At 41.2% G+C, this 16,918-nt stretch overlaps 1 protein-coding gene across 1 annotated transcript in view; it reads left to right on the forward strand.

The window, feature by feature from the left end:
- PKD1L1 (polycystin 1 like 1, transient receptor potential channel interacting) overlaps positions 1-16,918 on the forward strand; it is a 433,476-nt gene that overhangs the window by 156,024 nt on the left and 260,534 nt on the right. Inside the window, exons 18-19 of the mRNA XM_075828219.1 lie at positions 4,888-5,020; positions 16,703-16,909. Of these exons, the coding sequence (XP_075684334.1) occupies positions 4,888-5,020; positions 16,703-16,909 (340 nt within the window). The remainder of the gene's footprint in view (positions 1-4,887; positions 5,021-16,702; positions 16,910-16,918) is intronic.

Consider the following 16,918-nt stretch of genomic DNA (forward strand, 5'->3'; position numbering starts at 1 on the left):
GCCTTGTTCACACGAACGTGTTTAACATCCGTGATACACGCGTGAAAATCACGCGCGTCGCACTGACCTATGTTAGTCAATGGGGCCATTCAGATATTCCGTGATTTTCACGCAGCGTGTGTCCACTGCATAAAACTCTCGACATGTCCTATACTTGACCGTTTTTCGAGCATCACGCACCCATTGAAGTCAATGGGTGCGTGAAAATCACGCGCAGCACACGGATGCACTTCCGTGTGTCGCACGTGATTCGCGCAACAGTAGATAAAGAAATGAAGGAAAAAATAAAAGTAGTTCCTTCATTTCTTTTTCTAAACATCAAAACTTTTCACGCGTGTCGTACGCACCTATATTAGTCTATGGGGCCGTGCAGACAGTCCGTGAGTTTTGCTCAGCGTGAGTCCGCTGAAAAAAACTAACGACATGTCCTATCTTTGTGCGCTGTTCGCGCATCACGCACCCATTTAAGTCAATGGGTGCGTGAAAACCACGCATGCCGCACGGAAGCACTTCCGTGTGAACTGCGTGATTCGCGCAACAGCTGTCAAACTCTGAATTTAAACAGAAAAGCACCACGTGCTTTTCTGTTTACAAACATCCAAATGGAGTGTCATAATGATGGCGGCTGCGAGAAAATCTCGCAGCCGCGCATCATACGCTGATGACACACGGAGCTGTTAAGTGCCTTTTGCGCACGCAAAACGCCGCGTTTTTTGCATGCGCAAAACGCACACGCTCGTGTAAATGAGGCCTAAGGGCATGACCACACGTGGCGGATTTCCTCCGCAACTGTCCGCATCAATGCCGCACAGAATCTGCGTTGCAGATTCTGCTTTAGATCTGCCCAAAATGTGCAGAAAATTGATGCGGACTAGCTGCTGCGGACTGCGGGAAAAGTGCTTCCCTTCTCCCTATCAGTGCAGGATAGAGAGAAGGGACAGCACTTTCCCTAGTGAAAGTAAACGAATTTCATACTTACCGGCCGTTGTCTTGGTGACGCGTCCCTCTTTCGGCATCCAGCCCGACCTCCCTGGATGACGCGCCAGTCCATGTGACCGCTGCAGCCTGTGCTTGGCCTGTGATTGGCTGCAGCCGTCACTTAGACTGAAACGTCATCCTGGGAGGCCGGACTGGAGACAGAAGCAGGGAGTTCTCGGTAAGTATGAACTTATATTTTTTTACAGGTTGCTGTATATTGGGATCGGTAGTCACTGTCCCGGGTGCAGAAACAGTTACTGCCGATCGCTTAACTCTTTCAGCACCCTGGACAGTGACTATTTACAGACGTCTCCTAGCAACGCTCCCGTCATTACGGGAGCCCCATTGACTTTCTCAGTCTGGCTGTAGACCTAGAAATACATAGGTCCAGCCAGAATGAAGAAATGTCAAGTTAAAAAAGCAAGACGCATCCGCAGCACACATAACATGTGCATGACAGCTGCGGACTTCATTGCGGAAATTAGAATCTCCATTGAAGTCAATGGAGAAATTCCGCCATGAGTCCGCCACTGCTCCGCAACAGACAGAGCATGCTGCGGACACCAAATTCCGCTCCGCAGCCTATGCTCCGCAGCGGAATTTTACGCATCGTCTAAACGAACACTGCTAAATTAAAGTGGAAGTCAATGGAGAAACGGCTCCGCTGCGGATTAACGCTGCGGAGTGTCCGCAGCGGAATTTAAGTGAAATTCCGCCACGTGTGAACCCAGCCTAAGAGTGAGGTTTTGACTTTAGTAGAATATCTATGTGTGCATAAATATTGGGCAACTATTACATCTCTTGCACACAACCAAGTTCGGGCTGTGAAAAGCAATCAGTGTGTCGGTCGGATTTACCGGCCAGACCGCAGTACAGGTGAACGAGACTTCTGCCACCATAGACATTTAGGTTACGTTCACACGTGGCAGAATTTTTCCACTGCAAACGTTGGTGCAGATTCAAGGCAATTACGCAAAAAATCTGCAGCAACATTTGCATATTTATCAGGTAATTCAGATGTTGCAGATATCACAGTGGACTTACCACATATTTCAGTTATTTGCATTGCATTCCGCTGCTTCTCCGCAACAAAATTCTGCACCGCAGCCTGATTTCCGCACAGTTATTTTCCACAACGTCTGAACTAAGTTTCCTAGAAATGCATAGAAACAAATGTAAAAAACGGCTGCTGCAGAATTCCACTGCGGACTGTCCATAGCGGAATACAACAGCAATTCCGCCACGTCTGAACGTGGCCTTATGATGCTAGGAGTCTGCCTCCTCACGGAACTGCTGTTCCGTACTGTATCATTTTGTTCAGTACGAAACAGCAGTTCCGTGAGGAGGCAGAAATGTCTATGATGGCAGGATTCCCGTTCACCTGTACTGCGGTCGGGCCGGGAAATCCATCCGACGCACGGACAGTTTTTCACGGCCCAAACTTGGTCGTGTGCAAGAGGTGTTAGTGTGCAGAATTATTATGTAGCTAAATGAAAAAGGAACTTTTTCCCATCTCCCTTGATTATTTTCATGTGTTAACCCCTTAATAAGTTTTTCCATCGTCGCATGCAAAGAGCTATAAAGTTTGTATTTTTCCATCGACATAGCCGTATAAGGACTTTTTTTGCGGGAGAAGTTGTATTTTTGCATAGCACCATTTTTGGGTACATATCGTTTATTGATTAACTTTTTCTTAACTTTTTTTAGTGGGGTACTGGAAAAAAACCAGAAATTTTGCCATCCTTTTTTGAGGCTTAATTTTACACCGTTTACTGTGTGTTATTAATAACATAATAACTTTATTGAGTGGGTCATTACGATTGTGGCGATACCAAGTTTATATAGGTTTTTTATGTTTTCCTACTTTTACACAGTAAAAACACTTTTTCCCAAATTATTTGTTTTTGTGTCACCATCTTTTAAGAACCATAACTTTTTAATTTTTTTAACGATGCAGCTGTATGAGGGCTTTTTTTTTTTGCGGGACGACGTGTAGTTTTTATTGATACCATTTTGGAGTAAATACGACTTTTTGATTACTTTTAATAAAAGTTTTTTGAAGGTAGGATGAACAGAAAACAGAAATTCTCCCATTGGTTTTTAATTTTATTTTTTACGACGTTCACTGTGCGGGTTAAATAATGTAATCGTTTTATAGTTGGGTTTGTTATGGATGTGGCGATACCAAATATGAGTAACTTTTTCAGTTTTTTCATATTAAAGTATTTTGTAAGGTGAAAAAGTGGGTTTCTGATTTTTTTTTTTACTTGGGACTTTTATTTATTTCAAACTTTATTTATCTTTTTTTAGTCCCAGTAGGGGACTTTACTGTGCGATCTTTTGATAGTTTTTATAATACACTGCAATACTTCTGTATTGCAGTGTATTATTTAATGCCTGTCAGTGTAAAACTGACAGGCTTCTGTTAGGACGTGCCTCTGGCATGGCCTAACAGGAAATCGCTAAAGGCAGACCTGGGGGCCTTTTTGTGCAGCAGCAACCACAGCCTTCCATACACTGTTCAGAGAGGTGTACTGTTTTCCTTCACCCTAAATCTGCCATTTAAGAAGGGCTCACAAGTTCCCAATAGGGTTAAGGGCAGGTGAGGAAGGGGGCCATGTGATTATTCTTTCATCTGGCTAGTCATGCAGTGGAGTACTTTGATACTTGCGATGGAGCATTGTCCTGCATAAAAATCATGGTTTTCTTGAAAGATGCAGACTTTTTCCTGTACCACTGCTTGATGAAAATGTCTTCTAAGGCAGTAGGTTTAGGAGTGCATTTTTAGTCCATCTTCAACACGAAAAGGTCCAGCCAGCTCATCTTTAATAATACCAGTCCATAGCAGTACCTCACCTCCACCTTGCTGGTGTCTGAGTCGAAGTGGAGCTCTGTGCCCACTACTGATCCAGCACTTGCCCAGCCATCTATTCCGTCAAGAGTCATTCTCATCTCATCAGTCCATAAAACCTTTGAAAAATCTGTCTTCAGATATTTCTTGGCCCAGTCTTGATGTTTCAACTTATGTGTCTTGTTCAGTGGTGGTTGGGTTTCAGGCTTCCTTACCATGGCCATGTCTCTGAGCACTGAACACCTTGTACTTCTGGGCAGACAGGGAGGTTGCAGTTCTGGAATTTGACAGCACTGGAGGATAATGGGTTCCTGGTCGCTTCATGTTTGATTCTTCTCAAATCTTTAACATTTAATTAGCGTTTTTTTTCCCTCAACACATTTCTTGCAACCTTGTTGGCTGTTTGTAACAAAACGTTTGATGGTTCTGTGATCACGCCCCAATATCTTAGTAATTTCAAGGGTGCTGCTTTTAACAAGTCTTTGAGAGGGAGTCAGTTAAATCTCTTTTTTGGCCCATTTTACCAGAGGAAATCAAGCTGCCTAATAATTATGCACACCTTGATATAGGGTCTTGATCTCCACCCTCCCCATTACACACATACACATCATCTGATATGCTTTAATCCAATAAGCATTCAAGTTTATACAGCTTGGAATTGGAAAATGTTCATAAAAATGATGATATGGTCAAAATACTCACTTGCCTAATAATTGCGCACACAGTGTATATGCAATATTATTTCCTATACTCCGATATATGGGGCTCACATACGGTCTCCAGGACTGATTTATTTTCAGTTACAATTTCTAAGGTTACAACTTTCCTGGATCATAGCTGCTCCTACTGCTGTATTGTGTTGTTATTTCGATGGACAGTAAATCTAGATTTATGAAGTCTGAAAATGTGGTATTTTTAAGTCTTATAGTTAACATACTGATCATGCAGAATGATAAACATTTCTAGGGCATGCTTATGTAAAATTTTATTTGATATATTAACATTTTTTTTACATACAATTATAACTATTTCAGTAACTAACCTGTGTATTATTTCAGAGAAGGAGAGTACACAGTGACTGTTTCAATCTTCAACAACGTTAGCTCTGCATTCTTGACCAAACAAATGTTTGTCGTAAAGGAGCATTGTCAACCTCCACCAGTAAAAAATATGGGACCACTCAAAATACAGGTAGAAGTCATGGATTTTTCTCATGATTGTAATTAATATTTTTGAGAGTTTTGTGGAGCTTTAATCCATAGTTAATTACTTGCTGGTAGGTCCTAATAGGCTTGCTGACGGTGTAAAACTACTGTAAATTTGCAAGTTTATTTCACGTGCTTATTTTAACAATCCAGTTTTCCAGTTTAAGTGTTGCTAAATGCAGTCTGGTCTGGCTGCTCAGTTGGCAGACACAAGAATGTCAAGATTGGGCAGCTCCTTTTTAGATAGTGCCATAGTGCCCTCTGTAGATACTGCCACCCCCCGTAGATAATGTCACTGTGCCCTCTGTAGATAATTCCCCTATATAATTTCTCAGTGCCCTCTGTAGACATTGCGACCGTGCCTTCTGTAGATAATGCTACTGTGCTCTCTGTAGGGAGTGTCACACCCCCTATATAATGCCACAGTGTCCTCTGTAGATAATGCCACACACCCCTTTGTAGATAGTGCCACACACACCCCTTTGTAGATAGCGCCACACACCCCTTTGTAGATAGCACCACACATATTCCCTATAGATAGCTCCATTGGGGCTCCCTGCAGGAGTAGAATCCCCAGCCATAGCGATGCCGGCACTTTGGCCGGGGATTCCTATCCTGGTAGGAGCCCCTGATGTCACCATATATGGACAGTTACACGAGAGGCCTCGTCTACCAGCGGAATCCCCGACCAGTGCGTCAGCCACTCGCTGGCTGGGAATTCCGGTCCAGGAGGAGCCACTGACGTCACTGTCCATATATGTTTCACCGGATTTACAACCTGGTCACGCTTTCAACTTAGATGTGATCATTAATAGCTGGATCCTGCTTGTCAAACCTTTTGCTGCGACAACAATTTTTGCACTTTTAACATACACAAATAAAACCTGAATTATTAAATAAAAAAATCATATTATACCTCCATACTTACATAGTTACATAGTTACATAGTTAGTACGGCTGAAAAAAGACACATGTCCATCAAGTTCAACCAAGGGAAGGGAAAAGGGAAGGAAAACTTTCTACACATAGCAGTTAATATTTTTTTGTTCTAGGAAATTATCTAACCCTTTTTTAAAGCCATCTACTGTCCCTGCTGTGACCAGCTCCTGCGGTAGGCTATTCCATAGAGTCACAGTTCTCACTGTAAAGAAGCCTTGTCGCCTCTGCAGCTTGAACCTTTTTTTCTCCAGACGGAGGGAGTGCCCCCTTGTTTTTTTAGGGGGTTTTACAAGGAACAGGATTTCACCATATTTTTTGTATGTGCCATTAATATATTTATATAAGTTAATCATGTCACCCCTTAGTCGTCTTTTTTCAAGGCTAAATAGGTTTAATTCTTTCAATCTTTCCTCATAACTTAAATTCTCCATGCCCCTAATTAGCTTCGTTGCTCTTCTTTGTATTTTTTCCAACTCCAGGGCATCCTTTCTATGAACTGGAGCCCAGAACTGAACTGCATATTCTAGATGAGGCCTCACTAATGCTTTGTAAAGTGGTAATATTACATCCCTGTCCCGCGAGTCCATGCCTCTTTTAATACACGACAATATCCTGCTGGCCTTTGAAGCAGCTGATTGGCACTGCATGCTGTTATTGAGTTTATGATTTACAAGTACACCCATATCCTTCTCAACAAGTGAATCCGCCAGTGTAGCTCCCCCTAGGACATATGATGCATGCAGGTTGTTGGTACCCAGATGCATAACTTTACATTTATCTACATTAAACTTCATCTGCCAAGTGGACGCCCAAACACTTAGTTTGTTTAAATCTGCCTGTAATTCATGAACATCTTCCATAGTCTGAACTATATTACATAGCTTGGTGTCATCTGCAAAAATAGAAATAGTGCTATTAATCCCATCCTCTATATCATTAATAAATAAGTTGAATAATAGTGGTCCCAGCACTGAACCCTGGGGTACACCACTTATAACCGGTGACCATTCAGAGAAGGAATCATTGACCACAACTCTCTGGATTCGGTCCTTGAGCCAATTCTCAATCCAATTACAAACTATATTTTCTAAACCTATAGTCCTTAATTTACCCATTAGGCGTCTATGGGGGACAGTGTCAAATGCCTTTGCAAAGTCCAAAAACACTAAATCCACAGCGGCCCCTCTGTCTAGACTTCTGCTCACCTCTTCATAAAAACAGATTAGGTTAGTTTGACAACTTCTGTCCTTAGTAAAACCGTGCTGGCTGTCACTTATAATGCTATTTATTGTCACATAATACTGTATATAGTCCCTCAATAGCCCCTCAAACATTTCCCCCACGATGGATGTTAAGCTTACTGGTCTATAATTACCTGGGGAAGACCTAGAGCCCTTTTTGAAGATCGGCACCACATTTGCGCTGCGCCAGTCCCTTGGCACTATACCAGTCACTAGAGATTCTCTGAATATTATGAAGAGAGGGACAGAAATAACTGAACTAAGCTCTTTAAGAATTCTAGGGTGTAACCCATCTGGTCCCGGGGCCTTGTGCACATTTATTTTATTTAATTTAGCTTGGACCATCTCTACATTCATCCAATTCAGTATATCAACTGATATATTAACAGCACTGGCACCGGCTACATCAGCTGCTCTTTCTTCAGTTGTATATACAGAGCTAAAGAACCCATTTAGTAACTCTGCCTTCTCTTGATCCCCTGTGATCAACTCCCCATTACCATTATCTAGGGGTCCTACATGTTCAGACCTGGGCTTTTTTGCATTTATATACTTGAAGAATTTTTTGGGATTTGTTTTTTGTTTTACTATCCTTGGCCACCTGCCTTTCATTTTGTATTTTTGCTAATTTTATTACTAATATAATTTATGAAAATAAACTCCTTACACATTGTAAAACATGCATAAAAATCATCCTTGTGGCTAGAAATCTGACCCAAACAGACATTGAGATGCACACCTCTTAAAAATAAAAGGTGCACAGAGTTCATACATTCCACTTATGCATATTTCTTCATGTACATATACTATTTGGACAAAGGTATTGGGACACACCTCATTGAATTCAGTTGTTTTATTTAGTCCCAGTGCCACAGCCACGCACTCTACCGTCACAAGCATTTGTGATCTAATGGGTCATTCTAAAGAACTCACTGAATTAGAATGTGTTACTATAATAGGAGGCCACCTTTGGAAAAAGTTGGTACGTGAAATTTTTTCTAGATATTTCATGATCAACTGTCAGTGGTATTATTGCAAAGTGGGAGCATTTTGGAACCACATCAACTCGAAGCCACGAAGTAGCAGACCACGAAAAGTTAGAGCAGGGTCACCAAGTACATAAAAGTCAGCTGACTCAATAACTGCTGAGTTCCAAACCTCCTTTGACACTAAGGGTATGTGCACACACACTAATTACGTCCGTAATTGACGGACGTATTTCAGCCGCAAGTCCCGGACCGAACACAGTACAAGGAGCCGGGCTCCTAGCATCATACTTATGTACGATGCTAGGAGTCCCTGCCTTGCTGCAGGACAACTGTCCCGTAGTATAATCATGTTTACAGTACGGGACAGTTGTCCTGCAGCGAGGCAGGGACTTCTAGCATCGTACATAAGTATGATGCTAGGAGCCCGGCTCCTTGCACTGTTTTCGGTCCGGGACTTGCGGCCGAAATACTTCCGTCAATTACGGACGTAATTAGTGTGTGTGCACATACCCTAACATCTGCACAATAACTGTGCACCGGGAGCTTTATAGCATGGGTTTCCATGGCCGAGCAGCTGCATGCAAGCCTTTCAGTACAAAGCACAATGGCAAGCGTCGGATGGAGTGGTGTAAAGCACGCTGCCACTGGTCTCTAGAGCAGTGTAAATGTGTTCTGTCCAGTGACGAATTAAGCTCCTCCATCTGGCAGTCTGATGGACAAGTTTTGGTTTGGCGAATGCGAGGACAATGTTACTTGCCTGACTGCATTGTGCTAACTGTAAAGTTTGGAAGCGGAGGGATAATGTTATGGGGTTGTTTTTCAGGGGTTGGCCTAGGCCCTTTAGTTCTAGTGAAGGGAAATCTTAATGCTTCAGCATACCAAGACATTTTGGACAGTTGTATGCTTCTGACTTTTTGGGAACACTTTGGGGAAGGCCCTTTCCTATTTCAGCATGACTGTGCCCCAGTGCACAAAGCAAGGTCCATAAAGGCATGGTTGGGTGAGTTTGGTGTGGAACAACTTAACTGGCCTACAAAGAGCCCTGACCACAACCCCATCGATCACCTTTGGGAGGAACTAGAAAGGAGATTGCGAGCCAGGCCCTCTCGTCCAACATCATTGTCTGACCTCACAAATGCTGTACTGGATGATTTGGCATAAATTTCCACAGACACACTCCAAAATCTTGTAGAAAGCCTTCTCAAAAGAGTGAAAGCTGTTTTAGCTTCAAAAGGGGGGACCAACTCCATATTAAAGCTTATATATTTACAATGGGATATTAGAAAAGCTTCTGTAAGTGTAATGTGTAGGTGTCCCAATACTTTTGTGCATATAGTGTATCTTCACATAATTTCCAGAACTAAAAAGATAAAAAATCTCCATGATCCAGATGACGTAAACATTCAAGTCATAAACTCGACAAATGTCCTGATTAGGTGCAGGAGGTGATTAGATGTACAACTGCTCATCTTCTCACCCCTGTAGTAGGATCAAAAAAGATCCCGCTAAATGTGACACATTGCTCTGTGATTAGTTAAGTAGGGTAATAATATGATGAAAAGTTACTGAATCACACCCCTGGGATAACTGGAAGGCGGTGCATGGGGAGAGACAACAAGCAGATAACAAAGTATGCCCCTACTGGGACCCCCAGGAATCATCTTAGGGGTGGATATATCATATGTCACTGCCTAAGGCCCCGTAGGTAAGAAGGCCCACTGACCCCCTAAAAGTAACTAGCATCTTCTTACTTTTTATGAGATTGCATGTAAGGGACTGAGCTAATAAACTTCATAGGTCACAATTACTGGTGGAGTGTTTCAGCGATCTAAGGGTCCTATTAAACGGCCTGTGAAAACAAGCGCCGATCAATGAGACTGCTCGTTGATCGACGCTCGTTTGTTCCTTTCATAAGCATTACCATTGAAATCCATGGTAATTTAAACGGAAGTGATGCTTTCCATTTGCACATTCGTTTATCTCCTCCTCTGACGGAAGAGACCTAAACTGAAGATGACGGTAGTGTGAACTTAGACAAAGAGAGAGCCTTCATACAGCACTGCTTACATACAGTGTTGAGATTTGCCCTCTCCTGCTCATCCTCTCACTGTGTGTAAGCTTCAGGCACTCCCTCTTCTTGAGTTATATAGGGCTGGGCAGTCCCTCTAAAAAGACATGTAATGGGTGGTATTTGTAAAGCTTCTCTTAGAGAGGAGGCAGAGGCAGTGAAACAGAAGGATCTGCCTATACAAGCTATGACAGGGAGGGGAAAAAGCTGCAGCAAAAAGGATACACCCCCTGAGCTGCCTGCCTGAAAATAATGATTGGGGAGATCTTTGGATCCTTGTAAGATAAAGAGCTGATTCTTTGAAAGAGATTGTCATGCACTACAGTATGTTTGATTTTCCTTTAATTTTGGGACCACCCCTTTAATAGAGGGGGGTCCTCTGTTCAGGATCATCATCTCCTGGCCAGAGTGAAACCATTTACATAGAGCGTCTCTCACTCTAGAGGACCTGTCCTGTCCTGCATTACATAGACAACCCATTGATGTGAATGTGCATTATGTAATGATTTATTTCCCCTGTGGTGGCGCTGCATGGAAATTGTATACTTACAATGTGGTTTCCCCACATTTTACAGCTGATCACTGGTGGTGTCAGTAGTAGGACACTTTGTGATCAGTTTCTAACAATTATGGATAGTCCAAAGTGGACAACACCTTTTAAGTGCAACTTGTGTAGGACTTGCATATACTTACATAAAAAGATAAGGGGGAGGGGGGTACCTTGTATGGGGAGACAGTCCAGGACCCTAGAACTGGTTTTTAGTATTGCCGATTGGTAGGCCATGCTTAGACCCTAGCATCTGCCTGTGTATTTAACCATACTCAGGGTAATATACTAGAATAAACGTATTTCAGCTATAACATTAAAACTACTGATATCTCATTTCAATGGGGCATGTCAAGGGGTGGGATAAATTAGGCAGCAAGTGAACAGTGAGATCATGAAGTTAATGTGTTGGAAGCAAGAAAAACTGGGCAATCATAAGGATCTGAGCAACTTTGACAAGGGACAAATTGTGATGGCTATGACAATCTCCGTCCAATATAGCATAGTAATAATATTTTCGGACGGCAGGGGGTTTAGTGAACCCACTGTGTCCTACGGGATTTATGGTGCCTAGACCAGGGAGTGGATTCCGGGGGACACTCGGCTTTTCACTCTCCAAAATTAAACCCCACATGGCTTACACCTTTTGTAAAAAGGGCAACACAAGCCAAAAAAAGGGCATCATTTGAAAAATACAAATCTGAGGGTACAGTTGTAGCCTTTGTAAATTATAAAGAGCTTAATAAAATCTGTAAAAAGGTATTAAAATCAGCAACAATACAAAATGAAAGGCAGATGGCCAAGGATAGTAAAACAAATCCCAAATAATTCTTCAAGTATATAAATGCAAAAAAGCCAAGGTCCAAACATGTAGGACCCCTAGATAGTGGTAATGGGGAGTTGGTCACAGGGGATCAAGAGAAGGCAGAGTTACTAAATGGGTTCTTTAGCTCTGTATATACAACAGAAGAAAGAGCAGCTAATGTAGCTGGTGCCAGGGCTGTTAATATATCAGTTGATATACTGAATTGGATGAATGTAGATATGGTGCAAGCTAAATTAAATAAAATAAATGTACACAAGGCCCCGGGACCAGATGGGTTACACCCTAGAGTTCTTAAAGAGCTTAGTTCAGTTATTTCTGTCCCTCTCTTCATAATATTTAGAGATTCTCTAGTGACTGGTATAGTGCCAAGGGACTGGTGCAGGGCAAATGTGGTGCCTATTTTCAAAAAGAGCTCTAGGTCTTCGCCGGGTAATTATGGACCAGTAAGCTTAACATCCATTGTGGGGAAAATATTTGAGGGGCTATTGAGGGACTATATACAGAATTATGTGACAATAAATAGTATTATAAGTGACAGCCAGCACTGTTTTACTAAGGACAGAAGCTGTCAAACCAACCTGATTTGTTTTTATGAAGAGGTGAGCAGAAGCCTAAACAGAGGGGCCGCTTTGGATATAGTGTTTTTGGACTTTGCAAAGACATTTGACACTGTCCCTCATAGACGTCTAATGGGTAAATTAAGGACTATAGGTTTAGAAAGTATAGTTTGTAATTGGATTGAGAATTGGCTCAAGGACCGTATCCAGAGAGTTGTGGTCAATGATTCCTACTCTGAATGGTCCCCGGTTATAAGTGGTGTACCCCAGGGTTCAGTGCTGGGACCACTATTATTCAACTTATTTATTAATGATAGAGGATAGAGGATGGGATTAATAGCACTATTTCTATTTTTTCAGATGACACCAAGCTTCAGTCTATTGATGTTCGTGAATTGCAAGCGGATTTAAACAAACTGAGTGTTTGGGCGTCCACTTGGCAAATTAAGTTTAATGTAGATAAATGTAAAGTTATGCACCTGGGTACCAACAACCTGCATGCATCATATGTCCTAGGGGGAGCTACACTGGGGGAGTCACTTGTTGAGAAGGATCTGGGTGCACTTGTAAATCATAAACTAAATAACAGCATGCAATGTCAATCAGCTCCTTCAAAGGCCAGCAGGACATTGTCGTGTATTAAAAGATTCATGGACTCGCGGGACAGGGATGTAATATTACCACTTTACAAAGCATTAGTGAGGTCTCATCAAGAATATGCAGTTCAGTTCTGGGCTCCAGTTCATAGAAGGATGCCCTGGAGTTGGAAAAAATACAAAAAAGAGTAACGAAGCTAATAAGGGGCATGGAGAATCTAAGATATGAGGAAAGATTAAAGGATTTAAACCTATTTAGCCTTGAAAAAATATATATATAAATATATTAATGGCACATACAAAAAATATGGTGAAATCCTGTTCCATGTAAAACCCCCTCAAAAAACAAGGGTGCACTCCTTCCTTCTGGAGAAAAAAAGGTTCAACCTGCAGAGGCGACAAGCCTTCTTTAGGCTGGGTTCACACGAGCATGTTTCGTCCGTAATGGACGGAACGTATTTCGGCCGCAAGTCCCGGACCGAACACACTGCAGGGAGCCGGGCTCCCAGCATCATAGTTATGTACGATGCTAGGAGTCCCTGCCTCGCTGCAGGACAACTGTCCCGTACTGTAATCATGTTTTCAGTACGGGACAGTAGTTCCACGGAGAGGCAGGGACTCCTAGCATCGTACATAACTATGATGCTAGGAGCCCGGCTCCCTGCAGTGTGTTTGGTCCGGGACTTGCGGCCGAAATACGTTCCGTCCATTACGGACGTAACATGCTCGTGTGTACCCAGCCTTACTGTGAGAACTGTGAATCTATGGAATAGTCTAACGCAGGAGCTGATCACAGCAGGGACAGTAGATGGCTTTAAAAAAGGCTTAGATAATTTCCTAGAACAAAAAAATATTAGCTCCTATGTGTAGAAATTTTTCCCTACCCATTTCCCATCCCTTGGTTGAACTTGATGAACATGTGTGTTCTTTCAACCATACTAACTATGTAACTATGTAACTATGTGACTCGTGGCAGCGTGATATCACACAACAAAAGCCGTTGAAAAGCATTGAAACTGTCACGATAAAGGATCTTGCCGTTGTTTATTTAATGCGTTAAAAGTCAAGGTAAAGACGGCTTCATCTGTACATATAATTTTACATACATTTTATAATATTTTTTTGGGTGGACATGAAAAAAAAAAGCAGCATTCAGTCATTGTATAAATAATGTTTTCTTTATTTTATGGGTCAATAAGATTACAGCGATGCCAAATTTATAGTTTTTTTTATTATCTTTAAGTACTTTTGCTAAATATATACGTTTTAATAAAAAAATTAATTTCATTGAATTCCGAAACCCTAAATTTTTTTATTTTTTGGTTGACATAGCTGTGTGAGAGCATGGACAGCATGTTTTTTGCATTGACAGGTTGTAGGTTTGTTTTTCCTCATATTGGGGTAAATAAAATTTATTGCGTTTACAGTATTTCCGACACTGTTCTTGCATTTTTTTTGTCATGCTATACACAATACAGTTTAAATAAGGTGTCATCTTTTTTCTACCATTGCCGCATAACAAAAATAATATATATTAAAACATTTATTTTGGGGGCTTTATTTACTACAATTTTATTGATTTTAAAGGCTATGGACACCTCTGGGGTTTTGTTTTTTATGGAATGCATTTATTTGTGATAAAATTTACTTTTGTAATTTACTGTTATTAAAATGTTTTCTTCTTAAGCTTTTATGTATTTCTGTCGGCTCATTGTACAGCGGCTCCTACTTTCTCCTGTTTGATCTTAGCTTAGAAGAAACTCTTCTTTTGTTCCGCCTAGTCAGGTACATGTAGCGCCTCTCCCTTCTTTCTGACATTTCTCTTCATACTGCATGGTCATCACACAGGACGAGTGTTCTGTTCCTGCAGAGGAGAGGAAAGCTAGCCACGCTATGCCAGTCTGAAATCCATCTACAGCTCTGCCAGTTTAGGAATCCTGAAGTCTGCTCTTCTGTACAGCCTGCCACTGTGTTTACACATCAGCCCTACAATAGGTCAGCTCTGCTGTTCTGCTCCACTGTGTATTTATTACTAGATTATGCTGTAGTGCCTCTGTGCTCAACTGTGTATTTATTATCAGTTTATGCTTTGGCTTGTAGTACCTCAGTGCTCCACTGTGTATTGGATCACTCCTATTCTCCAGAATAGTGGCTGGTTCTGGGAACCGGGGAGAAACAGGAAACCGACCCAGTTCCACCTGGATTTATTTGAAGGGGAATTTTTTTTTATTTCAGATGGCACAGTGTATGGTATTATTCATTTAGGGAGTGTTTACTAATATTTATTTTAAGGGGCACCATGTATAGAATTATTATTTCAGAAGGCACATGTATTTTTTGGGGCACTGTGTATAGTATAATATATTTCAGGGGGCACCGTGTAGTATTAACTATTTTAGGGGCACCGTGTATAGAATAATTTATTTCCGCCGGCACAGTGTATAATATTTATTTATTTCAGGGAGCACAGCGTATAGTATTATTCTATGCAGGGGCAGAGTGTAAAGTATATATTTTTCTGGGTACAGTGTATAGTATTATTTATTTCAAGGGCCACATTGTATTGCATTATTTATTTCACGGGGCAAAGTGTATAGTACTATTTACTCCAGGGGGCACAGTAAGTGCCATGTATAGTATTATTTATTTCAGGAGACAGATTGTATAGTATTATTTATTCCAGTGGGCAAAATGTATAGTGTCATTTATTTCAGAGGCAGAGTGTATAGAATTGTTTATATCGGGGGCACGTTGTAAAGTATTACTTATTTAAAGGGACGCAGTGTATTGTAGTATTTATTTTAGGGGGCACAGGGTATAGTATTATTTATTTCAGGCGCAAAGTTCATTATATTATGTATTTTAGGAGGTTAGTATATAATATTATTTATTCAAGGGGGCATAGTGTATAGTATTATTTATTTCATGGGGCACAGTGTATTTATTTCAAAGACACAGTTTATACTATTGTTTGTTTCAGGGGGCCAGGTGTAGTGTGTTATTTATATCAGGGAGCACCATGTATTCGAATTTTTATGAAGGACCGTGTATTATATTATTTATTTCAGGGGGCAGTGTATAGTGTTATTTATTTCAGGGGGCACAGTGAAATGTAATAATATTGTTGGGGGGTTATGCCATGCATCATTTTGTCTTTGTAACAGTGCACCGTGATACGGCCTATTAATAAGGAGAAAGGGGCCTAAAATGCAGTGTAGAATTACATTTAATTGATAGTCTATTTTAATTGCATCCAAATGCAGGTAGGGCCATAGTTGTAATTTAGACCCCAATCTAAGGAGGCAGGTGTGGGTGCACCATGGGCTTGATCGGTCTTTGACTTCGTGCAATAGAGACCATTGGGTCTATATTACAATCAGCATTTTACTGGAGAGAAATAAATATTTCACATGGTGTCACTCCGGTTTCGTTTACATATGACAGTGTGCAGTTTACAGCAGTTTATATTTTGTAAATGTGATATACATCCCGGCAATAATTGAGAAGCACACAAAAATGTTTTATGTTCACCAGTGGGCCTGTGTGCTTTCAAATGCCAAGACTGAATTTTAGTATCAATCCGGCTCTGCTGCTGTGTATGCATGAAGATACACGGCAGCCTGTCCGTCACTGGTAAGAAGGGCGGGGGGAGGGGGGGCGCTCCCTTCAAGAATACAGCGGATTCATAACTATGAGAATACTGCTGTATTCTTTATTAGGATCTATTATCCAAACGGCACAATAGGGCAGCATAGCATGATCATAGATTTAAGTGGGTAATGGCCAGTCTGACTGGAAATTGGGTCTCTTGTACTGACTTATGCACAATACTGTACATTTTGGTTTTGTGTGCCTGAAATTTTTTTTTAATACCACTGTACTGAATATATATTCTACTGTTTTAGATTAGAAGATATGAAGAACTACATCTTGGAGTGACATTTGAAGCAGCAATATTATGCAATATTTCTCAAGGACTTTTTTACTACTGGTCTTTTGTGAAATCCAGTGGCACTATTATTTCCTTACCACCTCATATTGACAATACAAAGCAAACAATTACATTGCCAGCTTTCTCGCTAGATTATGGAAACTATACAGCTTTAACTCGGGTATGTAGA

The sequence above is a fragment of the Rhinoderma darwinii genome, chromosome 5, assembly GCF_050947455.1.
Source record: "Rhinoderma darwinii isolate aRhiDar2 chromosome 5, aRhiDar2.hap1, whole genome shotgun sequence".
In the NCBI taxonomy this organism is placed as follows: Eukaryota; Metazoa; Chordata; class Amphibia; order Anura; family Rhinodermatidae; genus Rhinoderma; species Rhinoderma darwinii.